A 26,457-nucleotide genomic window follows, 5' to 3' on the forward strand; every position below is an offset into this window, starting at 1 on the left:
TAAAACAGGAATAACAATAGCAGTGCCTATCTCATGGTGTTATTGAGAATGAGCAAATGAAACAGGGAACCAAAAAATGTTTCATAAACTGTAAAGTTTTATTTGTCATTACACAGCTGAGCTAGAACCATTTATCATTAAAAACACTAGGTGTAATGTGATTACAACTGCAATATGGATTATTACCTAATGGATATGTCAATTTGTTTTACTAGACATTTACTTTATGAAATCTAAGTATCTAGCCCAATGTTTCTTGAAGTATGGTTGCTGAACCAGTATCACCAGCATCACTTGGAAATTTGTTAGAAATGCAAATTCTTGGAGTCTGCCCCAGACCTACCGAATCAGAAACTGGAGGCAGAACGTAGCAATCTTGTTTGAACAAGCCCTCCAGGTGATTCTGATGCACACTACAACTTGAAAACCACACATCTAGCCAAACATCAGTAAAAAGAGAGTATATATAACTAAAATCAAAAGATGAATAAACATTATTTTTTCAATCTTTAAAAGTCACAGTGCAAAGGCATATCAGCATAAATTACTACTTTAAAAAATTCCTAAAGCTTTGTATTTTAATATAGTACAGTTCTCACTACCTAGCCAAGCTTTATCAATCAACATATTAATCACGAATACAATAGTAGTATAAAAATTTAGGAGTCAGATTAATTACAGAGTATAGAAACAAAACTCTAGTGGGAGTAACAATGGTTCAGAAAATAGTCCAGTTTTAATTCTCTCAAAGGAAAAGTCATAACTGTATCTTAAAAATCACATTTATCCTGAAGACAACACTCCACAGCATCTCAATGTTCTTATTCAGGCTAAGGAAGTGTGTCAGCACTGACTCAGAGAAAAGACCATTTCTTGGACTGAAACACTAGCAGTGTTTCCTGCAGTCTTAGATTTGTCACTGGGTCTGCTAAGCAACAGAAAAACAATCTCAAAACTTCTTATCTTAAAAGATCTCGTAAGAGAAAATATCAACATTGCTCCCAAACTCAAAGTCCAAAGGTCGTGAGAACATTGAACAGTCTTGTGAGACTGCAGTAGAAAGTTCTTTGAGATCTTTCTTGTTCCCTCTTTTTCCATTTTAAAAAGTTTTGGCAGTCTCAAGATACCTAGCACCACTTTGCAAAGATGAGAGTGGAGTATCCCAATTAAGAACACACGTTAGTATTCATCCTTAGTTTCTGAGTGAAAACTGAGAAGAAATGACTTTTTCCTGAAAGATTCCTTAACAACAGATGAAGTTCCATTTACCATTACTGAGCAGTTGACACTGGCTCTCTCTTTGATCAAGATTCCTGAGTCCTAAGGGATTTTCCTTTCCTCAATCCTAAGCCTCCTGTATTTAAAGAACCTGGGGTTAAAAGTGGGGGTATGTGTAGGAAGAATAACTCCAATAACTGATATCTGTACTCTATACTCTAGGAAATATTTCCAACCTATTCAAAGTAAACAAAAGAATATAATCAAAATTATACTATCTTCCCCTGACAATTGCTTTGCCCCACCTTACAAACAAAATAACAATTCTAAACTCTCATTTCCCACACTGGAAAGAATAACACAAATATATAATTGTCAAAATAATTAATTCCTTTTGATCATTCACTTATCTGTAAGCATTTATTGAGTTCCTAGTATGTTCCAGACATTGTTTTAGATACAAAATGAGTCTAGAAAGATGCATAGACTTCAGTGATGAGGACGTGGATTCTATGTGTCTAGAGTGCTGTTTCAGTTTCTCTGTCAACCAAGACCAGTGGTACTCAAACTTGAGCAAGCATCAGAATCACTTGGAGAACTTGTGAAAATATAGATTTTGGGGCCCCACAAAGAGAGACTCTACTCAGTAGGTCTGAGATGGGGCCCACAAATTAGCATTCTAATAAATTCTCAGGTGACGTTGATGCTGCTGGTTCGGGGACCACACTTTGAGAACCACTTACCAAGAAATGCAGCTCATCACACTATGCCTGCTGATTTTCAAACACTGTACATCTCTCTTCCAAACAAGGCAATGGCCTTATAAAGGCTTTTCACTCACAATTGAGCAGAATTACAGTTCCCAGAACCACCTCAAATATCTAGGATTGGTAGCTCCAGAAGAGAAGAAAGAAGTATAAAAAATAAAGAGAAAATTCTCTTTCCAGGGGCTTTGCTCCCTCCTTGTTTTTGTTTTGTTTTATGCCCCATCACAAGAAATCACTCTTCTATTATGATTTCTCAATACAAGTGTTATGGAAAAGAATAACACACATTCAGATTTTTCATACTTCTTTACTTTAATAAAATCATAGTTTTTCTTCTAAATTCAGTTCTCTCGGCCTTCTCCCCCACCCCTTTTTTGCTGGACTATCTCCTTTCTGAACAAAAGAACAGAGTTAGAAGGAACATTGAGAATTCACTTAATCCCTCCTTGGCCTCAGACAAGACTGTATCTAAACCATCCCCAAATATAGCAATTTTCAGTACAAAGATGAACAGGCACTAAGAACCTCCCATTCAACATTCTGTCACATACTTGAAGATACTATCATAATATACTTTCCCTCAGCCTTCTCTTCTCCAAGCTAATCAACCTTGACATTTAGACTACTTCATTAGATTTCCTGAACTTTAAATTATTTTGACTCTTTAATAAGTTTATCCCACCTTACCTCAGGGCCTGAATTATGTATTTACTGTTATCATGAAGACTTCTTTTTGGTATGTGAAAAGGGCAAAGTTAATTTATAGATTAAATAAGAAGGAATTTAATTGGAACAAAGAAATATATATATATATATATATATATATATATATATATATATATATATAAATGCCACTATAATATAATGGCATTCACTTGAGCAATTAATTTCAAATATCCTTTATTTTGTTAAAAGAAATAGTAAAGCCCTATAGTTTTTAAAACTTTATAAATCACCAGCCATTTCATACATAAAACGGATGGGAATTAGATATCTTTTGATGCCACAGATTACACATAACCATGTTTCATGACACTTCACACAGGAGGAAAACATTATTATTGTTCATCTGCTTTTTTTTGCATAGTGTTTACTACTTAAGTTGGAGTTGGATTTTATCCATGATTTAATTTTGTATGAGTCTAAAATTACTGAATGTATTATTGTGATTATTCACTTTTGTGAAAATAATTTCTCTGATTCAAGCTTTGAGAATCAGAAGTGTTTAGAGAGTCAGTGAGTACAGGACAAGATAGGATGAAGTCCATGTAAATCATGTGTTTCTGAGCGGTTCAGAAAGGAAAAATAGGTAATACATTGGAATACGGGGTAAAATGGGATGATTCACTTTAGTTCCATCTCTCCCATTCTAAATATCACTATTCAAAATTTAATCTTTGCTTTCGGAATGGTGAGGTGCTCTAGTCCAGCACAGGCCTGAGGGATAGGTTTTGTCTCCTTGCCTATTGGGACCAAGGTGTACGGTGGAGGCGATGCATTTAGTCTCCAGAGAGAAGGAAGATGCTGCTTGCACAGCACTTCTACTCACCAGTCCATGCAGCAGCAAGGGTGTTGGCTTTGAAGGAAGCCAACTGTCCTGCTCTCCCAGCCAGAGGTAAAGAATTGCATTGGTGGCCACTAGAGGGAGGAGGATTAGGAATAGAGTAAATTGTGGGGAAAAGGCACCCATGAAAAACGCACATGGGACAACCAACACATCACCAACCACCGCCTAGCAGCTACCTCTCTGAGGGACTATCATGGGGTCTGCAAACACCATTAACCCAGAGACCCAGACACCAGTAATTATTGTAGTATCCCAGTATATAGCCCCTTAACTTGGATGGCTGCAGAGGGAGTTTGAATAGGATTGTGGGAAACATACAAGCACACAAACACAAACACACAAGCACACAGACATACATTCTCATCCCCCATTACAAGACGTTACATCTGTGCCGTCTGATTCTTGCTCATTTTCTTACTTAAAACTCTTGATGTTCTTTACCAAGAATGTGTTCACGAAAAGCAAACAGCCCACCTTCAAGATAGTCTTGGGAGAAGCACCAGCAGAGACACTCATTGTGCCAAGATGTATTTTACCAACAAATCTGTACAAATTACATGAGGTTAAAAACAAACGGAATATAATATAATTAAAGCAAAGTTTCTTTTGCTAAATTACAGCTTGAAGCAAACCTGCAAGAAATATTTCCAATTAGCTTCTTTAGCAAACACAAAGCATAGCTCAGAATGTTTTGCTTTCCATCCTGCCCTCTGGGTGGGCTGCCTAGTGGGTGTCTTACCTCCAGCACAAGTAGCTGAGCATTCTGACCAAGGCTGATGATTCCACGTAAAGCCAACTTCATTGTCTCCACTGCCTGTCCGGGTGATGGGAACGTTGAATTTATACCTAATTCCCAAATTCTGTTCCTGAAGCAGAACCTGACATTGAAAACAACTGGTGAAGATAATTAAAATACAATGAGCCTTTATTCAGATATTTATTATTTCTTTTGAAGAAGAAAATGTCATAATGTAAGTCTTAAGGGAAATTTAAGACAACTTTTAGAACACATGCAGTTATACTGAATTTTCTACTTCCGTTTTCATGGGTAATTTGGAGCCATTTCTCTCATTTGCCTTATTTGGTTATAAAAATATTATTCAAGCAGGCATTGAAAATATCAGTCATATGGAAAGAGCACTATGGTCTTAACTTTACACAGACTTACACCCTTAGGCATGCCATTTTACCTTTATTTACTTTAATTTCACGACTTTAATTTCAGATGATAAAGCCTGCCCCTTCCTACTTCACAGGTCAGATTACAAAGATTAGAAATGAAGTGGCAAAGGCATATTTACCATGACAATGAGATTTTCTGAGGTGGGACCTAAAGCTTCTAAGGATTCTGGTTCATCGGTTGGCCTTTTATAGTGAAAAGCTGTCCCAGCAACATCAAACTTCCTAGGCCAGTCAATAGTCCAGGCACCATTAATATAGTAATCATCCCCTTCAGATTTTAAAGCTAAAAAAAAACAAAAAAAAATCACTGTCTACCTAAAAATGTGAAACTTCATTTACCACAATGGCACTCATTAATCATTGCACTGAAGTGTACAATGAATATCTATTTCCATTTCGAGATGGGAATCTTTTTTTTTTTTTTTTTTACAGACAACACCAACAATTTATTTTTTGTTACTTAGATATACATTGTGAAGTGATTTCTAATGAGGTGCCAGGAATTCTACCACAGAAACAGAAATATTTGGTAATCTCCAGCCACTGTTGGTAGAAATTCAGTAAGTACATTCTTTCTCTTAGATAATGATGCTATATAATTTGGTAAAGTAGAAGTACTGTGGTTCACCTGCCAGTGAATTAGTATCTCAGAAAATACCAAAAAATGCATATTAGATGATTCAAAGTCAATAAAAGTTTTCCCACAAGAAAACATCAGACTCAGACAACTTTGTACACAGTAGTTCTACCACACATTCAAGGAAAAAATAATTTCACTTTTTCACAAAACTCTTCCAAGAGGATAGAGAAAGAGAATACGTCCAATCTCATTTCATGAGTCCAGCATTTTCATGTTCAAACCTGGCCAGTCAAATAAATAAAAATTATGCAACAACAGCACTCTTGAACAAACATGCAAAATGTAAGTAATTAAATAAAATATTAGCAATTGGCATAAAGTAATATAGAAGTTAATACATCAGAAGTAAGGTAAGCTTATACCAGGATTGCAATGCTGGTTTAATAATAGAAAATCAATTAATATACTTTTTCATATTATTAAAGGAAGAAAGGCAGATGATTACCTTAACAGATGCAGAAAAAGCATTTTAAAAAGTTCAATATTCATATATGATTTAAAAGAAATTTTAGTAAACTAGGAAAGCATGAAACTTCATTAATTTTATAAAAGGCAAACAAAAACACTCAAACAAAAATGTATAGTAAACATCAAACCTAAAGATGTAATGTTGAAGGCATTTTCTTTAAGATCAGGAAAAAGTTAAGGATGCCTGTTACCATCACTTCTATTCAACCATTGACTGTGGGATCTAGCTAGTGTAACAGAGTAGGAAAAAAAGAAGTAAAGGCAATAAGGAAGGAAAAGAAGAGCCAAAAGACTCATTTTTTTTTTTTGCAGATGATATAATTTTCATCTTAATATAAAAAATCTAAAAGAAATTATAGAAAAATAAGACATTTAATAAGAAAGTTCAGCAAGTTTTGATATAAAAATCAATATATGAAAGTCAGTTGTATTACTACATCAGGAATAGCAGTTATAAAGCAGTTTTAAATAAGGACATTCTCAGTGGCAACGAAAAATATAAAAATACTTAGGAATAATTCTATCAAAAGGCAGGCAGGGCTTCCCTGGTGGCGCAGTGGTTGAGAGTCCGCCTGCCGATGCAGGGGATGCGGGTTCGTGCCCCGGTCCGGGGAGATCCCACATGCCGTGGAGCGGCTGGGCCCGTGAGCCATGGCCGCTGAGCCTGCGCGTCTGGAGCCTGTGCTCCGCAATGGGAGAGGCCACAACAGTGAGAGGCCCGCATACCGCAAAAAAAAAAAAAAAAAAAAAAAAAGGCAGGCAAACCCTTAGTGGAGTAAATTATGAAATTTTAATAAAAATCATCAAGGATGATCTAAACAAGTAGAGAGAAATAACCTGTTCTTGTAAAGACCCAATTTTGCCTGTATTAAGCTATAGATTTAGTGACTTTCAATAAAAATTCCCAAATGGTTGTAGCGAGCACTGTGGTGCTGCAGGGCCTGGCAGCACTTATCAGCAGGAGGTGGAAGCAGGGAGAAGAGGAAGGGATCAAAAGTTCACACAAGTGGACATTCAAAAGTGGATATAGTATATAAGGCAAAAACTCTATCAGCTGACTATATTCTACACAAGGGCCTGAAAGACCTTCCATTTATTGGAACAATAAAGAATGTGCTGGGGCTTTCTTGGTGGCGCAGTGGTCAAGAATCTGCCTGCCAATGCAAGGGACACAGGCCCGAGCCCCGGCCTGGGAAGATCCCACATGCCGCGGAGCAACTAAGCCCATGCGCCACAACTGCTGAGCCTGCACTCTAGAGCCTACGAGCCACAACTACTGAGCCCACATGCCACGAGCCACAACTGCTGAGCCTGCACTCCAGATATGTATCTAATAACATATTATAGCAATCTAATAGCATATTAGAATTGGCCCTGCACCACAATGAAGAGTAGCCCCCACTCACCGCAACTAGAGAAACTAGAGAAAGCCAGTGCACAGCAACGAACACCCAACACAGCCAAAAATAAAAATTAATTAATTAATTAATTAATTTAAAAAAAGAATGTGCTGGTGAGACAGGCACCAGCATCACTGAGACCCTCTTCTCTTTAAGCTTGGAACTGTCATTACAGAACTGGGCTCGCAGACAGCAATGGGGATGATCCCAACATACTAGAGGCCAGGAGGTATGGCATAACCATTAGAATGGAGGTGGGCACAGTTATCACAAACCATAACAAATTAGCATGGCAGTCAGGAGTAGTCATGGAGATATTTAACAGAATACAGTCTTCCAAGGGGCCCAAGAGATGGGCACTTTTCTGATCCAGACCCACTGAGCTTAAGCAGAGGCTGGGTGACTAGGAGATAGGATCCTACAACATCACAACACCACAGCACTCAGTGGTAATTTTTCCTCGCCTTTCCTCAAAGGACGTAAAAGCCATTACCAGCAGGGAAAGGGAAAATCCAAATATACTGAGGACTGTTGGGCACAGGGACTGAGTTAACCTGAAGTGGCAAATGGTGCCCCTTGTTTAGGATAAGGGCACAGAGAAGTAAAGTAATAAAAGGAATTTTGACCCAGGTCCAGCTCACAGAGTGAACACTGAGTCCATGAATCCAGTCAGTGGTCATTTCTCTCAGACCTGAATTTAAAATGGAAACAGGGGGCTTCCCTGGTGGCGCAGTGGTTGAGGGTCCACCTGCTGATGCAGGGGACACGGGTTCATGCCCCGGTCCGGGAAGATCCCACATGCCGTGGAGCGGCTAGGCCCGTGAGCCATGGCCGCTGAGCCTGTGTGTCCGGAGCCTATGCTCTGCAACGGGAGAGGCCACAACAATGAGAGGCCCTCGCACCGCAAAATAAATAAATAAATAAAAATAAGATGGAAACAGTATACTTGGTAGCTGGCATAACCTTCACATTTATCTCTTCATCTGTAAAATAACACCTATCCCAGTGGGGAAGACCAGGTTGAAGTCTCTGAAACTTCTCTCCTTCCCCCAGCTAAAACAGTAAACTACAAACAATATTGCATCTTGGAGTGGGGGCGGGGTGTGTGTGTGGATTGCCAGAGATGAATGCTACCCATAAGGTCTTAAAGTGTGCAAGGGTGGTGGTTTCTACCATATACCTATTTACTTCACTTGTGTGGCCCCTACAGAAACTAGATAGATCTTTTTGGATGATAGTAGTCTGTTGCAAACTCAACCAAGGGGTACTGTTGCTGTGCTGGATGTAGAGATGGGATTCTTGACCATTTTCTTAAGCACAAATTAAAATAGTAATTTTCCATGTGAATGTCAAGAACATATTAAGTATTTATAATGTTATTGATAGAAAGGAATGAAATGCTTATCTACAGGAATAAAAATGTGGAACTAGCAAGGGAAATTATGACTAAAGGAATAACTTGGGATGGAGGTGGGGTTAGGGAGCAGATTTTCCTGTCCAAATATTAAAACAGTAATTATACAAATATGGGGTGGGAACAACATGTGGTATGGCACACAGATGGACAGAACAATAGAACAAAATGGACAGTTAAGAAATAAACAAAAGTACATATGGGAATTAATATATAACAAAGGAAGCACCCTAAATCAGTAAAGGAAAGATAACAAGAAATGGAACTAAGACAAAAGACTAGCTTTTTGGCAAAAAAAAAAAAAAATGCTGACTTTGTCTCATTCTTTATATATGAATAGATACCACAACTCCATTCCTAGGTATATATCCAAAACAAGTGAAAATAGGTACTCAAACAAATATATGTACACACAAGTTCATAGTAGCACTATTCCCAATAGCCAAAGGTAGAAACAACCAAATGTCCATCAATGGATGACTGGATAAACAAACTGGGGTATATACAATACAATGGAATAACATTCAGCCATAAGAAAGAATGAAGAACTGTACATGCTTCAATGAGGATGAGACTAAAAAAAAATTACACTGAGTGGAAGAGGCTAGACATAAAATGTCACATATTTTATGCATCAATTCATAAGAAATATCTAGAAAAGGTAAATCTATAGGGACAAACAGCAGACTGGTGGTTGCCAGGGGCTGGGAAATGGGAAGTAACTGCTTAATGGACACCGGGTTCCTTTTGGGGTGATGGAAATATTTTGGAATGTACTAAATACCAGTATGCTGTTCACTTTAAAAATGTTTGAATTCTATGTTGTTTGAATCTTACCTCAATAAAAACAAAGTTTAAAAAAAAGAGAGAAAAGAATAAATGCCAGATGGGTAAATATTTAAATGTAAACATAGTTAAATCATAAAATGGTAGGAGAAAATGTAAGAGTACTTTTTAAAAAATAATATTGGGGTATTGAAAAGCTTTTCTAAGCATGACTAAAACCTCAGAAAGTATAAAGAAAAAGGTTAGTAGATATGCATGCATAATTTTTTAAACCTCTACAGGAAAAAACATATTAAAAAGTTTAAAAATATGTGATAGAAAAAGGGTTATTAGCACTACTATACAAAAACTTTTATAAATAAATGAGTGATAATTTTGATAATGATTATCATGCTTTGACAGTGACAAACACGTCAGTTTAATTTTTTTGTTAGTATGCTAGCTTCTTCAAAAACTTTATCAGGCCAGATAAACAAGCATGCCCAAAGGACTAAAAGGGTCATGATGCAGAGAGTCTCTGACTCTCTGGACCTCTGTCAGTTGTCCTTAAGAGTATAGACCATTTTCATTCCCCCCACCCCCATCTGCCTGGCAAATATATCTGTACTTTCTTGACTTCACATATGCTATAAAATTCACTTGATTGTCAAAAATAAATCTAATTAATCTTTTGAGATAAGAACATGTTAACCAAATTTCAGGATTATTTAGTCTTAAATTTGTCTTGTATTTAAAATTTTTTTATTTTCAACTCTCACAGTAATTCTGTCTCATTTGAAACATCAAAATTACTTGGTAATATAGGACATCTGAGCCTGTATCACATGAAACAGTAAAAACAAAAATAAAAACAAAAGCTCTAGCAGCTTTGAATTCTCCTTCAATTTAAACTCTCACTTTCCATTTTCCCATCTACTCACTTAAGGAATCCTAACTCACCTTTGCTGGTACCATAACGTAGTTCAGAAAAACACCAAACATTTAAGAAGGACTGAATAAGAATTTACTAAGGGAGGAGGATGTGGCATTATGGACAAAGAATTATCAAAGGGAAAACATCTGATGTCTTATTTTTGTTTTGATTCTTGCTGATGCAGAAAAGAATCTAAAATTATGGTGTAAAAATAAAGGAGTCTTCCTAAATAAAGGAAGGAAGAGCTTGATGATACTGGTATTCCACCTAAAGATGCATTCTAGATATAATCTTATCTTTAAAAGACTTAAGGAAAAAGAGGTGGTATTTTAAGGGGAATAAGAACTCAACCAGATTTCATAAGGGTCTCTGCAGAGCCTAAATCTGTCTCAAGGGATCAAACGTCAAATAAACAGAATTTCCACTTCTTTACAGAGGAAATAACTGGGATTGGACTTGTCCTCCAATTATAAATAACTAGAAAACTCACAAAATATATGAATCAGCTGTTTTTAGACATTGGCCAGGACTGTGCAGGACTGTGACACAGGCAAAAAGGAACACAAGGTGAGTCATATAATCTCCTTAGCTTCCTGCCTGGAGGCACTTTCTGTCAGTGTAGACCATGAGAACCCAAGCAGAGGATGGTGGTCTCACTGAGTTAAGGAGACAGAGATCAGAAACTGGGAAGGCTAAGATACTTGGAATTTGCAGAACCAGAGAATTAGAGTAAAAGGAGGGAATCTGTTGCTGAATAGTAAACCACGTATGCATAGGATAAAATTCCATGAAGCCAGGCCAAAAAAACCCCACCAAAAAACAAACAAACAGAAACAAAAACAAAAAACTAGATAACCACAAGCAGAAAAATTTCTAGAGAAAGAATTCAGAGAGTTTCAACCACTAGGGCATTCAGCAGAGAATCATGCATTTTTAGTAGGGCTGAGCAACTCTAGAATTAAGGCTACTCTGGACTCACCTAAACAAAGCTCAAATACAAGCCTCAAAGGTATCAAGCTCATCAACAAGTTAGTTAACACTCTTTAAAGGAAAAAACCCAACAACAACAAAATCCAGACTCTCAATAAAAACATATTCACAATGTACAACATCCAATGAAAAATTACTACAACTGGCAAGAAAGGGGAAGGTACGGTACAAACCACAAAGAAAGCCAAGTAAAAGCAACAGACTCAGAAATGACAGAAGTTATGGAATTAGCAGAAAATAACTTTCAAACAGCTATTATAAATATACTCAAGGATTTTAAAGGAAAACAAATATGAGAAAAAACTGGAAGATATATACAGATGGATGCTCAGATCTACACAAAGAAAGAATGCCAGATACAATAAATATGTAGGTAAATAGAAAATAATTTTTCTTATTTTTAAATTTTTAAAAAGGATAACTGACTCTTTAAAACAAAAATAATAACAATGTATTGTAGGGTTTATAACATATGAAAAAGTAAAATGTGTTTTTAAAAAATAGCACAAAGGATGGAAGAAGACAATGGAAATAAACTGTTATAATCATCTTGCATTATACATAAATGGTATAATATTATTTGAAGGTATATTGTGATAAATTAAAGATGCATTTTGTAAACTCTAGAGCAACCACTAATTAAATAGAAAAAAGAAGTATAGCTAATAAGCCATTAGTAGAGTCCAAATGGAACACTATAAAACACTTGATAAACCTAAAAGAAGACATAAAAGGAGAATAAAGGGAAAAATACATGGAACAAATAAAAAAATAGCACAATGGTAGACTTAAACCCAATGATTTTAACAATTACATTAAATATAAATGATCCAGATGTGGAGCTGACAAACTATGGCCCACCACCTGTTTTGTAAATAAAGTTTATTGTAACACAGTCATACCCATTTATTTATGCATTATCTGTATCTGCTTTCACACTACAATAGTAGAACTTAATAGCTGAGATAGAGACTTCATGTCCTGTAAAGCTGAAAATATTTACCATCTGTCCCTTTACAGAAAAAGATTGGCAAGCCCCGCATTTAGAGACTGTAATTGAAAAAGCAAAGATGGTTAGATACAATAAGAAATCAGAGTCACACTACATGTTGTCTAAAAGAAACATATTTAAAGTTCAGAAACACCTACATGTGAAAAGTGGATGGATGGAAAAGAATTTACTATGCAAGCACTAATCAGAAGAAATCTGGGTGGCTAGATTAGTATCAGTCAAAATAGATGAGGGTCAAAGAATATCATCAGAAATAAAGAGGAACATATGATAATTATAAAATGCTCAATACATCAAGAAAATCTAACAATTTTAAATGTCTATACACTTAACAACAAACTCTGAAAATAAATGAAGCAAAACCTTACAACTAATGGGAGAAATAAACAAATCCACAATTCTAGTTGGAGATTTCAACATGATTCTTTCAATATTTGCTGAAACAAGGAGGCAGAAAATAAATTAAAATGTAGAAGACTTGAACAAAACTATCAACCAATTTAATCTAATTGACATTTATGGAATACTAAACCCAATACCACCATAATATACATTCTTCTCAAGTGCATATGGAACATTCACTAAGAGAAACCATATTCTGGGCCATAAAAACAAACCTCAACAAAAGAACTAAAATCATACAAATACCTTATCTGTCCATAATGGAATTAAGATAACCCCCAAATATTTGGAAATTGAATAATACCTTCTAAGCCATGCGTCATATGGTAAATAAAATATTTTAAATTGAGTGTTGGGAAAAAACAATATCAAATATATGGGATGAAGTTAAAGCAATGCTTAGAGGGAAATTTATAGTGAAAAATGCCTATTTTAGATGAGAAAAAAGATTTTTAAGATCAATAATCTAAGTTTCTATCTTGAGAAGCTAGAAAAATAACAAATTAAACACAAAGCGAATATCAAAAAGGAAAAAATAAAGAGAAGAGTGGGAATCGATGTACTGGAAAATGGAGAAATAATAGAAAAGTCATTTAAACCAAAAGCTTGTTCTTTGAAATGATCAATAAAGTTAATAAACACCTCACTAGAACAATCAAGAAAAAGAAGATACAAATCACCAATGTGAGGAATGAGAGAAGAGCCATCACTACAGATCCTACAGGCATTCAAACAGAATAAGGGAATATTATGCACAAAATTATGCCAATGAATTCAACAACTTTATACCTATTACAGAAACTGAATTTTTCATTAAAAACTTCCTACAAAGAAAACTCCAGCCCAGATGGCTTCACAGTTGAATTCTATCAAACATTAAGAAATAGGGGCTTCCCTGGTGGCGCAGTGGTTGAGAGTCCGCCTGCCGATGCAGGGGGGGCGGGTTCGTGCCCCGGTCTGGGAGGATCCCGCATGCCGCGGAGCGGCTGGGCCCATGAGCCATGGCCGCTGGGCCTGTGCTTCCGGAGCCTGTGCTCCGCAACGGGAGAGGCCACAACAGTGAGAGGCCCACATACCGCAAAAAAAAAAAAAAAAAGAGGTGGGGATGGACTTCCTGGGTTGCTTAGACTCAGAAGAGTACCTTTTAATTCCCCTAAAAAAAAAAAAAAAAAAAAAAGAAAGAATACCAATTTTACCCAGACTTTTTCAGAAAATAGAGAAGAAAGGAATATTTCCCAACCAACTTTATGAGGACAGGTTTATCCTAATATAAAAACCAACAAAGATGTTATAAGAAAAGACTACAGACCAATATACATGAACATAGATGCAAATATTCTTAACAGAATATTAGTAAATCAATTATAGCAATATATACGAAGGATAATAAATTTATGACAAAGTGATTTTTATCCCAAGAATGCTAGATTGATTTAACATTTGAAAACCAATCAATGCATTTACTATATTAACAGGAAAGGGAGGGAAAAAAATAACACATGATCATGCAGTAAACCTCAAAACCTATTCATGAAGAAAACTCTCAAAACTAGAAACAGAAGGGAACTTCTTCAACCTGATAAAGGGCATCTACATAAATCTAGCTAACATTATATTTAGTGGTTAAAAAAAACAAACAAAAAACCCCCCAAAACTGAATTCTTTCCCTTTAAGATAAGTAACAATGAAAGGATGTCCAGTCTCCTCACTTCTATTCAACATTGTACTGAAGGTCCTGATCACTATTATAAGGCAAGAAAAAAGATATAAAAGACATAAATATTGGAAAGATAGAAGTAAAACTGACTTTGTTGAAGGATGACATGATAATCTATGTTGAAAATCCAAATAAATGTACAAAGCAACTATCAGAACTAATACATGAGTATAGCCAGGTCACAGGACATGAGGTCAATACAAAAATAAATCAATTGCTGTATACCAACTGACAATTCAAATATGAGATTAAAATATCAATATCATTTACAATAACATCAAAAAGCATGAAATATTTAGTGACAGATTTTTAAAAAATCTGTATGTGCAAGATGTGTACACTGAAAAATAAGCATTACTGAACAAATGTAAAGACTTAAATAAATATACAGGTAAGTCTGTTCATGTATTGGAAGACAATATTTTTAAGATGTCAATTCTCCCCAAATTGATCTATAGATTCCAAATAATCTCTTTTTGTAGAAATTGACAAGCTGATTCTAAAATGTATATAGAAATGTAAAGGACCTAGAAAAGCAAAAATAATTTTGAGAAAGAGGAACAAATTTGAGGACCTAATGCTTCCTATTTTCAAGACCTAATGGAAATCTCTATTAATCAACACAGTGTGGTTTTGGTTTAAGGACAGACATACGGAACAATGGGAGGGAACAGAAATAGATCCATACATTCACACGCAATTGATCTCTAACACAAATGTCAAGGTAATTCAATGGGGAAAATAACATTCTTGAACAAAGGGTGCTATAGTAATTGAATATCCATGTGAAAATAACTGAATTTCAATCCTTATTATACCTTACATAAAAACTCAAAATGGACCATATATCTAAATGTAAAAGCTAAACCCATAATTTCTTTAAGACACATTGAAGACAATCTTTGCAACCCTGGGGTAGGCAAAATTTCTAAGATAGGATGTGAAAGCACAAACCATAAAAAAATTATTACATTAGATTTCATCAGAATTAAAAGACACCATTAAGAACAGAAATAAACAAGCCACAGATTAAAGAAAATATTCATAAAACATATATTTGAACAAGACATAACTAGAATATATAAAGAACTCATAACTTTATAAAAAGAAAAAATGTAAAAATAGGCAAAATATTTGTTTAGACATTTTACAAAAAAATATCTACATGGGTAGAGTTAAAAAGACTGACAATACCAAGTACTGACAGGATGTAGAGCAACTGGAACTCTTTTACATTACTGGTGGAAATATAAACGATATAATCACTTTGGAAAACAGTTAACTTAATTAATTTCTTATAAAGTTAAACATGTACTTATCATATGACCCAGTGATTTCACTCCTAGGCTTTTTATCCAGGAGAAACGAAAACATATGCCTACACAAAACTTGTCTATGAATGTTCAAAGAAGCTTTATTCATAATAGTCGAAGACTGACAATGACCCAAATATCCATCAACAAGTGAGTGGATAAATAAATTACAGTATATCCAAACAATGGAATACTATTTGGCAATAAAAAGGAATGAACTTCAGATACACTCAACAATATAGATGAATCTCAAAAACATGTTATGAACGAAAAAAAAGCCAGACATAAGAGTACATACTATATGATCCTATTTAGGTGAAATTCCAGAATAAAGAAAAGTAAAATAATAAAATGTCAGAAAAGAGATCAATGTTTTCTGAGGCTAAGGCTAGGGGGACTTGACTGCAAAGGGTAATGAGAGAATGTTTTGGAGTCACAGAAATGTTCTATGTCTTGGTTGTGGTATTTATATATATATCTATATCTATATACAGAGAGAGACAGATACTGATAAAACTGTAAATACTTTTTGAACTATAAACTTATAATGGATGCATTTTATTATATGTAAATTATCTCTCATTAAAATTGATTAAAAAAATCAACTATGGGACTTCCCTTGTAGCACAGGGGACATGGGTTCGATCCCTGATCTGGGAAGATCCCACATGCCGCAGAGCAACTAAGCCCATGTCCCACAACTACTGAGCCTGCGCTTTAGAGCCCATGAGCCACAACTCCTGAAGCCCACGCACCACGACTACTGAAGCCCAGGCGCTCTAGGGCCCGTGTGCCGCAACTACTGAGCCTGTGTACTGCAACTACTGAAGCCCATGCGCCTAGAGCCCGTGCTCTGCAATGAGAAGCCACCTCAGTGAGAAGCCCATGCACCACAACGAAGAATAGCCCCCCGCTCACTGCAACTAGAGAAAGCCTGTGCACAATGAAGACCCAACGCAGCCAAAAATTAAAAAAAAAAAAAATCAACTAACCCAATGAAGAGTAACCTATAAACTACTGATTTTTTTGTTTAGTTCTTTCATGTGGAACTTCTTTTTAACGTGGAAGTGTTCTACCTCAAAGCAGTATGTCTTTTCCTTCATGATACTGTGGTGCTTTTCCTCATTAATTTTTAAAATCTAGCAAAATATGCTACTTACCAATATAGTTCTTTGACACGGCAACTTCTCTGACTTCGATGTGAACAGAGCCTCTTGGTATCTGCACTACTTCCATGTAGCCTGGAACACAGAAGACAGCCAGTAATAAGCAGCATCTGGAGCTTTCGTCAGAAAATGAGTGTTTAGTAAGCATTCAGTAATAACAGTTTCCTTATTCTTCCATGCTCTCTTTTACTCTTTATAAATTGTGAATAATGAGCAAATTCCCCTTTGGGTTCATGAATACATCTAAGAGTATTTTTCTTTTCCTCTAAAATTATCTCAAGATATCTTTAAAGTCTCAAGATATATAATATTGGTTCATGTTTTTTCCCCCTCAACACATGGCCCCCACTTCAAGGCTCTGCAGGAATTCCCATCTTAAAGAAACGTGGCTAAATGAAGTCAAGTAGAAATGGAATAATATGTCCTTAAAATATCTAACCTGAAGTCACATTTAATATTTAAAGAACTGAAAGCAATTTGGGGAAAAAACCATTGTCTGCCTGAATAAAGAAATTTTTAAAATAAGGGGGGAAATCAAATATTTTGGCTATTCCAAGTACACCAGAGGTGTGAGGAAGAGTTCTTTCTACACACTCACCTCCTCTGGGCAACGAATCATTGAAGAACCCTTCAATGGCATCACATGTGCTTCCATCCCCTCCACAGACTCGACATCTATCTTCCCTAGCATCGGATCCCAAAATATTATCACAACCTACATGCTGAAAACAGAGAAGAATATTCAGTGTGTCAAAAAGAGGAGGAACTCTTGGACCCACTAACCAAATGAATATAACTTATTTATTTACGTGTTTTTCCAGTACAGGAAATCTAAACAGGAAATACTTTCCTCTTTCCACTTTTACCTTCATTCCCTAAGTAATTCTAGCTAACACTTCTCAACACATAAGTTTAAAGAAAAAAATTCTGATTCCCCAGGAATGTACACCTATATTTCTAGCTTAGACTTCTTCTTCATTTATAGATACCAGGCTCCAATTCTTAAAATATTGTAATTTGTTGGCAATGGGCTCTTACTTATACCCTCAATTAATAAATGCAAGAACTAAGAAAAAATGGCATATGGTCCTACACAACAAGGGTTATAACAACAAGAGTCTTGACTGAGCATTATGGTTTGCCCTTTCTAAACCACTGGCTCTTTTGGATATCCAATTGTTAGTGTTAGTGTCAAGGATTAGTTGTGGAATTCATGCCTGAGGAAATCTCTAAAAATGAATACCTGTTTCCATTAGCTGAATAAAATTACCATAAAGAAAAAGGAGATATAAACATAAAATTGTATTGTAGAAGCTGAAATTCTACCTTTCAATTTTGTATTTAATCATAGAAATGTGGCCTTCATATATTTTTGGCATATTTTGGCACTTAAATTTGTAATTTGACTTTTAGCCATTGATACCAGGCATGCAATGTCTGAATATAACCTGTGCCTGGGTCTTGGTTATCTGAAAAACATTTTTATACCGTCCCAGAAATAACTTTTTCTTCAAGTAAATACACACACACACACACACACACACACACACACACAGTGCAACATCAGATACATTTGGAGACAAGTTAACCAGAAGGACAGAAACTTGCAAGAAATTATGAGACTAACTAAAATAGACAGTGTTTTTTATCTCATCTTTCTCAGTTTCTGGCATTTAGTTTTATGCTTCTCTTTAAGGTCAAACAAAAGCAGACAAGAAAAAAGTTAAGAAAACAGTGGTTTTTGTGGCTAATTTCTTATGATAAGATTCATACACAGGTCTAGGAAAATACCATGGATTTGCTTCTGCAATTCCCAACTGGTCTGGTTAATTCTCTGAAGTAAATGCATTAATAAGAGTAATTCTATAGCGAAAACCATTATAAATGCTTCAAAAGAAGACAAAATGGGACAAGCATAGCTGTTTTACACTTTGAGGAAATATTTTGCTATGAAATATATCAAATAATCTTTCATTGAGAACACACAGTAGACATATGAATGAGCTGAATCCTCATTCCCCCTCTTTGCTATCATCTTGTTTGTAAACAGAAGAATAATGGAAATTAAATTCCAAAATATCTTCATAGCTCTAGCAATCCCTATAAACATAACTAGAACACCAGAATCAATCACACTTGCATGGTGCTTGAATGTGAATGGATAATTCTACCTTTAACTATGTATATTTCCTTACTGAAAATTAAATTAAAATGTAGCCCTCTTTATTAAAAATTAGCATAGTATTAATTAGGAGCTACTATCTGAGAAAAAAAAGACAGAAGTCTCAAAAACCCCAACAAAAAGCAATGAAATTCATAATCTGAGCAACCTTGCATTCTCCATTGATACAGATATCCAGTGAATCTGCATTGCACTGAGTCCCATCAATCACCGCAGGGGCACGTTCAGTGTAGAAATTGTAACCTTCAGCCAAGCAGTTTAACGCACAAGGTTTTACGCCACCTGGACAAATATAGTAGAAGAGAAATAAATGGAGTGGTTCTCCTAAGGAACAGTGATTCAGCATCATCTACAGCATATTTACGATTGATAACAGACCATCACTCTCTGACTATATACCTAGATGTGTAGGTTTCTTTTCTTCTTTGCTAAAATTTCATCTTTACTTTCATTGCTTGTGAAACTTGAAGGAGGACCTGCTGAGTAATCTTAAGGTTTGAAAATTTCAGGTATTTCCCATATATATTTTCAATATATTTTAGGTCAAAAGGGATCACAGTGGAGGTAACTGAATGTTGAAAAAAATGGATGAAATAAAAGCAATTTTGAAAAACTAAAAAAATAAAGTTTAGGAAGGGCTTGAGAATGACCTTGTATGACAAATAGGAATTTATGCAAATTATATCACTTGTTACTGAATACGATACAAAAACTGCTACTTCAAGCAGAGATATGGTAATTATAAAATAAAAGTAAACTTAGAACTGCTTTAAACATATCATATTCCATGAAAGTGGCTCTAGCATGGAGATAAATTCTTATGAGATTAGCAAGTCAAAGATAAAATTAATTATAGCATTAAATTTGAAAAATTCTTATGAGATTAATAAATCAAAGATAAATATTGGGTTGGCCAAAAAGTTCGTTTGGGTTTTTCTGTAAGATGGCCAACCCAATATTACACAGCATCAAACATTTTTAGTTTAAATAAATTGAATAAAAACTTAAATAAATAAACTTGAATAATTTTTTTAAATCTAATTTTATATTGTGATAAATGCATACAGTAACTTGAGAATTTTTATTTTGTAACTTGAAATTTGTATTTCAATAGCTGTGTGTGTATTTCAAGGTTGACGTGAAAAATAGGTATAAATAGTAGCAATTAAAAAAAAACAAGCAGATTACATATCATAACTTCTCAGTATATTGGAAAAGTAGCAATCAATATGGATTTATTTTATTCAAAACTGAACATAAAAAAGCTATTTATAAAAATGTAATTAATGATTAAAATTAGGACTTAAAAATACTTTCTGTTGAACCTTTGTTTCATGATGTTTAAAACACTCTGGCCTTATTATAATGATCAGATAAAATTTCTTTGAAATAAAAAAGACTACCTCTAAAAAAAGAAAATTAGACAGAAAGATGAAATGACATGCCTAGGTCTTAGTGAAGGTAGAAACCAGGTTTCTACGGGGTGAAGTAAAAGAGAAGCCAACTGAGTGATGGAGACAATGATAACTTATAGAGAGAACAATCGATTAAAGTAGATCACTGTTACAGTTGACTTTTGTCATGTAAGAAGATGGCCAAATATTGTCAGACATTGTTTTTTCAAGAGGAGATGGAAACCTAGACTTTAAAAATATAAACTCTTGGGCTTCCCTGGTGGTGCAGTGGTTGAGAGTCCGCCTGCCGATGCAGGGGACACGGGTTCGTGACCCGGTCCGGGAGGATCCCACATGCCACGGAATGGCTGGGCCCGTGAGCCGTGGCCACTGAGTCTGCGCGTCCGGAGCCTGTGCTCCGCAATGGGAGAGGCCACAACAGTGAGAGGCCCGCATACCGAAAAAAAAAAAAAAATATATATATATATATATATATATATATATATATATATATATATATATATATATAAACTCTTCATGGCAACTCATATAAAGTTTTCAAAAATACTGTGGAGGCTAAAACATGTATATAAGTAAAAACGGTTCCTGAACTGCCAGTTTACAACCTCTGGCTGAAGTCCGTGTTTTCTTCCATTTTCAATGTCTACAGGCTATAGAACTTCTATATAACATAATGTTATTATTAGGCTTAGGTTAATGATACATTTTGCTGTACTGAGCACAGAAATAACAAGTAATAAAATAATTTCTTCCTGAACTGATAATCAAGGTATTATATTTATTTTTATAAGAGTCTCATGAATAAAATTGCTCTAAATTTCCACAGATCTAACTGGGATTTTTTTTCATTACTACCCAGTGTAGTTCTTTTTCCATTTTTTATTGTAATGCTTTGGAATTTAATGCAGCTTTTTATGCATCAGACTATAAAAAATGAACATGAGTCTTTTATTTACACAATTTTAGTATTATGTAAGGTAGTATTTGATAGGCAGAACACATAAATGCTCTGGTTGTATTCCTTAGCCCACTACACTGTGTGATAATAATACAAATATATTTATTCTTCCTTTATTGCTGAAGATGTGTTCAGCTTCCTCTGCTACAATAAGTTTTCAGAAGAGGTAATGTTATTATTTCAAGAAGGGATTTAAGATGATTCTCTGAATGGAAGGTGACATTACCAATTACCTTCACTTAAAGCTTATTATGAATTTAGGGTTAATTTACAAAGCACACAATTATCTAGATGCTAATTATTAAATCTGTGAATTATTTCACAGACTTACTTCTACAGTAAGACAAAACAATCCCAAATGTATATGCACCTAATAAAAGCAATTCAAAATACATGAAGCAAAAACCTACAACCACACACAAAAAGCAAAGCCATAAAACAGTTGAAGATTTTAACACACTTCTCTCAGGAACCGATGAAAAAACCAGAGCAGAAAAAAATCAGAAAGAATATAAAAGATCTGAACAACACTATCACCCAGCTTGACCTTATTATCATATAGAACACTATATCCAACAACTGGAGAAAACACATCCTTTTCAAGTATACACAGAACATTCACAACCTGGACAATAAGCTGTATCATAAAACAAATTTCAACTATTTAAAAAATTTAAATCATACAGAGTATTCTCTGATCATAATGTAATTAAATGATAAATCAATAACAAAAAATCTAGAAAAAAGCAACTATTTAGAAATAAAAATAACGCAGTTCTAAATAACCCAGGAGTCAAAGAAGAAATCACAATGTAAATAAGAAAATATTTTGAACTGAAGGAATAAAAATACATCAAATGTTAGGAATGCAGAACACCAAAATAAACCCCTCCCCCAAATAATAAGAGCAAAAAATTAATTAGAAAAAAAGTACTAAAGCCAAAAGTTGATTCTTTGAAAAGCGTAATAAAATTGATAAACTTCAAGCAAGAATGATCAAGAAAAAGAGAGAAGATACATACTATCAATAGCAGAAATGGAAGAGTGTATATCACTACAGATCCTATAGATACTAAACAGGATAATAAGAGAATGTTATTATCAATTATCTGCGAATAAACTGGGCAACATGGAAGTAACATAAATTTCTTGAAGACACAAATTCAAAAACTGACATAAGAATAAAAAAATCTGAATAGCTCTTTATCTATTAAAGGAGTTGAGTTTGTAATAAAAAAATTCTTTTCACAAGAAAATACTGAGCCTAGATGGTTTTATTAGTAAAATCTATTCTAAGGAAGACATATTATCAACCCTACAAACTTCTTCAAGATAAATAAGGAATCTATTTCTGGAAGCCAGAGTAACTCTGATACCAAAAGTTATCAAAAACATGACAAGAAAAAAATTTACAAGTCAATATTCCTTATGAAGATAGATGTAAACATCCTTAATCAAATATTAGCAATTAAGCCCAATAACAAGAAAATAAATAAAAAGATAATAAATCATTATCACATGGGGTTTATCCTGGGAGTAAAATGTCAGTTTGGCATTATAAAATCTATCAACTAAGTCACTATATTAACAGAATAAAGAAGAAAAACACATATAATTAATACATGCACAAATTGTACTGAAGGGCCAAGTCAGCGAATTAAGGCAAGAAAATAAAATAAAAAGGTACAAAGATTGAAAAAAATAATCTCTATTTCCAGATAACATGACTATTTACCAAGAAAATTCTAAACAACCTATAAAACAACTATTAGAACTAGTAAGGGAATTTAGAAGGGTCACAAAGTTAATATATAAAAATCAATTGAAACAATTGAAAATAAAAAATTCTAAACTTTTATTTACAATAGTGTCAAACCATAAATTACTCAGGAAGAGATTTAACAGAAGATGTGCATGACCTTACACCTAAAACTATAAAGCATAGCTGAGAGAAATTAAGGAAAACATGGGAGAGATATACCATGTTCATAAATTGGAAAATTCAATATTGTTAGTATATCAGTTTTTCCTCAATTGATATAAAGATTCAACATGACAACCATCATAAACCCAACATGTTCTTCTGTAACCATTAACAACTGATTCTAAAATTTACGTGGAAATGCAAAGCACTTAGAATATACAAAGGACTCTTTAAAAACAGATTAAAGTAGGAGGAGCTTACACTACCCATGTCCAAGACTCTACCGTTAAAGTAATCAAGTCAGTGTGGTACCAGCATAGGATTGACAAATAGATCAATGAAACAAAACAGAGTCTATAAATACACTAAAAATACATACCATACCCCCAAATTATTTTTAGACTGTAGATCTAAATATAAAGATCAAAACCATAGGCTTTTAGAAGGAAATATCTTCCTGAGTTAAGGTAGGCAAAGATTTCTAAGACAGGACATAGAACACAATGACCATAAAATTAAAAAAAACTGAAAAATTAGAATTTATCAAAATTAAAATCTTATACTCATCCAAAACACCATTTAAAACATAAAGAAAAGCAAAGAAAGTAAAGAAAGCCATAGGCTGTGAGAAAACACTTGTAAAACCTATCTGATAAATGAACCACTTGAGAATAAAAAGATAAATAACCAATTTAAAAATAGGCAAAGGCAAGAGGCACATGAAAAGCTGCTCAACATCACTAATTATTAGAAAAATGAAAATCAAAACTACAATGAGGTATCACCTCACACCGGTCAGAATGGGCATCATCAGAAAATCTACAAACAACAAATGCTGGACGGGGTGTGAGAAAAGGGAACCCTCTTGCACTGTTGGTGGGAATGTAAATTGATATGGCCACTATGGAGAACAGTATGGAGGCTCCTTAAAAATAAAAATAGAACTACCATGTGACTCAGCAATCCCACTACTGGGCATATACCCTGAGAAAACCATAATTCAAAAAGACACATGCACCCCAATGTTCATTGCAGCACTATTTACAATAGCCAGGTCATGGAAGCAACCAAAATGCTCATCGACAGATGAATGGATAAAGAAGATGTGGTACATATATACAGTGTAATATTACTCAGCCATAAAAAGGAACGAAATTGGGTCATTTGTAGAGACGTGGGTGGACCTAGAGACTGTCATACAGAATGAAGTAAGTCAGAAAGAGAAAAACAAATATTGTATATTAATGCTTATATGTGGAACTTAGAAAAATGGTACAGATGAACCAGTTTGCAGGGCAGAAATAGAGACATAGATGTAGAGAACAAATGTATGGACACCAAGGGGGGAAAACGGTGGTGGTGGTGGTGGTGGTGGTGGTGTGATGAACTGGGCGATTGGGATTGACATGTATACACCGATGTGTATAAAATTGATGACTAATAAGAACCTGCTGTATAAAAAATAAATAAAATTCAAAAAAATAGGTAAAAGATTTGAACAAACTTTTATAAAAGAAGGCAAATGCTCAATAAGCACATGAAAACGTGCTCAACATATTCAATGATCAGAAAATGCAAATTAAAACTTCATTGAGACAACATTATACACCCATCAGAAGAAGACTGAAAACACCAAATGTTGGCAAGGATGGGAAGCAAACAGAACTCTTATACACTGTTGATGGGAGTGTGACTGGTACAATCGTTTTGGAAAAACATCTGGCAGTTTCTTTTAAAACTAAACTCACAGCTACCCTATTGCCCAGCAATTCCACCCCTAAGTATTTACCCAAGAGAAATGAAAACATATGCCCACAAAAAGACATACACAAATGTTCACAGCCGCTTATTCATAACAGCTGAAAACTAGAAACAATCCAGGTTTCCATCAATAGCAGAATGGATAAACAAACTGGTTAGTACAATGGATTACTGCTCAGCAATAAAAAAGAATGAACTAATTACATTTGCAAGGACATGGATGGATCTCAAAAACATTAGGCTTAGAGAAGCCTTGCATAAAAGAGTAAATATGCCATGATTTCCTTTACATGAAGTTCTGTAACAGAAAAAACTAATTGATGGTAAGGAAAAAAAATGAGAACTGGTTGCCTCTTGGAAGTAGGTAGAGGCAGCTACTAAATGGGAAGAAGTATGAGGACTATGAGAATTTTGGAGGTAATGGTAATGTTCTATAACTCAGTAAGGTTTTACAGGTATATGCATTTGTCACAACTCAGGGAAAGTACAGTTAAGTTTTGTGTATTTCATTGTATATAATCTTCCCTGAAAAGAAAAAAGAAAATAAATATTGAACTGCGGTTAAACTTATACAAGTTGAAGCACCTAGAGGCAAGTATACTGATGACTACAATTTACTTTGAAATGCACCTGAAAAATAGAATAAATTAATGAATGGATAGAGAGATGACTAGACATGTAATAAAGACAGTATATTAAAAATATTAATGATAGAATCTTGGTGGTGGGCATATAGTTGTCACTGCAAAATTGTTTTAATATTGCTCTATGTTGGAAAGTTTTCAAAGTAAGATGTTCGGGGAATTCCCTGGCAGTCTAGTGGTTAAGACTTGGTGCTTCCACTGCTGGGGCCTGGGTTCAATCCCTGGTTGAGGAACTAAGATCCCAAGAGCCCTGTGGCATGGCCAAGAAAAAAAACAAAAAACTAAGATATTGGAAAAACAATAAATAAAAGTTTTTTTAAGAGTACATTCTATTTTTCTAAGAGAAAATTTTAACAAAATTTAGTTTGTATTTTGGGAGCATAAGAAAACTTCTTGTGCTTACAGAGCAATTGGTGTCTGATACTTGCCTAAAATAAAGAGCAAAAAATGTTTCCCTGAAAAAGAACAATAATCATCTATGGAAAGATCCTTGGTCTGTGACCAAGAAAGACACAGATTTTCCTGGCCTCTTTTGAGTTGATTTATATCGTTATAATTTGTTTTTAGGGTGATAATTCCACATATTCAATAATTGTAAATTATTATAATATAATGTCT

General features: G+C 34.6%; 1 protein-coding gene across 11 annotated transcripts in view; it reads right to left on the reverse strand.

The window, feature by feature from the left end:
* ADAMTS6 (ADAM metallopeptidase with thrombospondin type 1 motif 6) overlaps positions 1 to 26,457 on the reverse strand; it is a 270,592-nt gene that overhangs the window by 45,476 nt on the left and 198,659 nt on the right. For 8 of the 11 annotated variants that reach the window (XM_081233911.1, XM_081233913.1, XM_081233914.1 and 5 more), the window contains 5 exons: positions 19,286 to 19,419; positions 17,554 to 17,677; positions 16,950 to 17,030; positions 4,854 to 5,017; positions 4,292 to 4,430 (listed from right to left, as the gene is read on the reverse strand). In XM_081233911.1, the coding sequence (XP_081090037.1) occupies positions 4,292 to 4,430; positions 4,854 to 5,017; positions 16,950 to 17,030; positions 17,554 to 17,677; positions 19,286 to 19,419 (642 nt within the window). Of the gene's footprint in view, positions 1 to 3,534; positions 3,624 to 4,291; positions 4,431 to 4,853; positions 5,018 to 16,949; positions 17,031 to 17,553; positions 17,678 to 19,285; positions 19,420 to 26,457 lie in introns of all 11 variants that reach the window. The other 3 variants (XR_014015831.1, XR_014015832.1, XM_081233915.1) reach the window with 1 other exon arrangement.

Source organism: Mesoplodon bidens (assembly GCF_964165515.1).
Source record: "Mesoplodon bidens genome assembly, chromosome: 4".
In the NCBI taxonomy this organism is placed as follows: Eukaryota; Metazoa; Chordata; class Mammalia; order Artiodactyla; family Ziphiidae; genus Mesoplodon; species Mesoplodon bidens.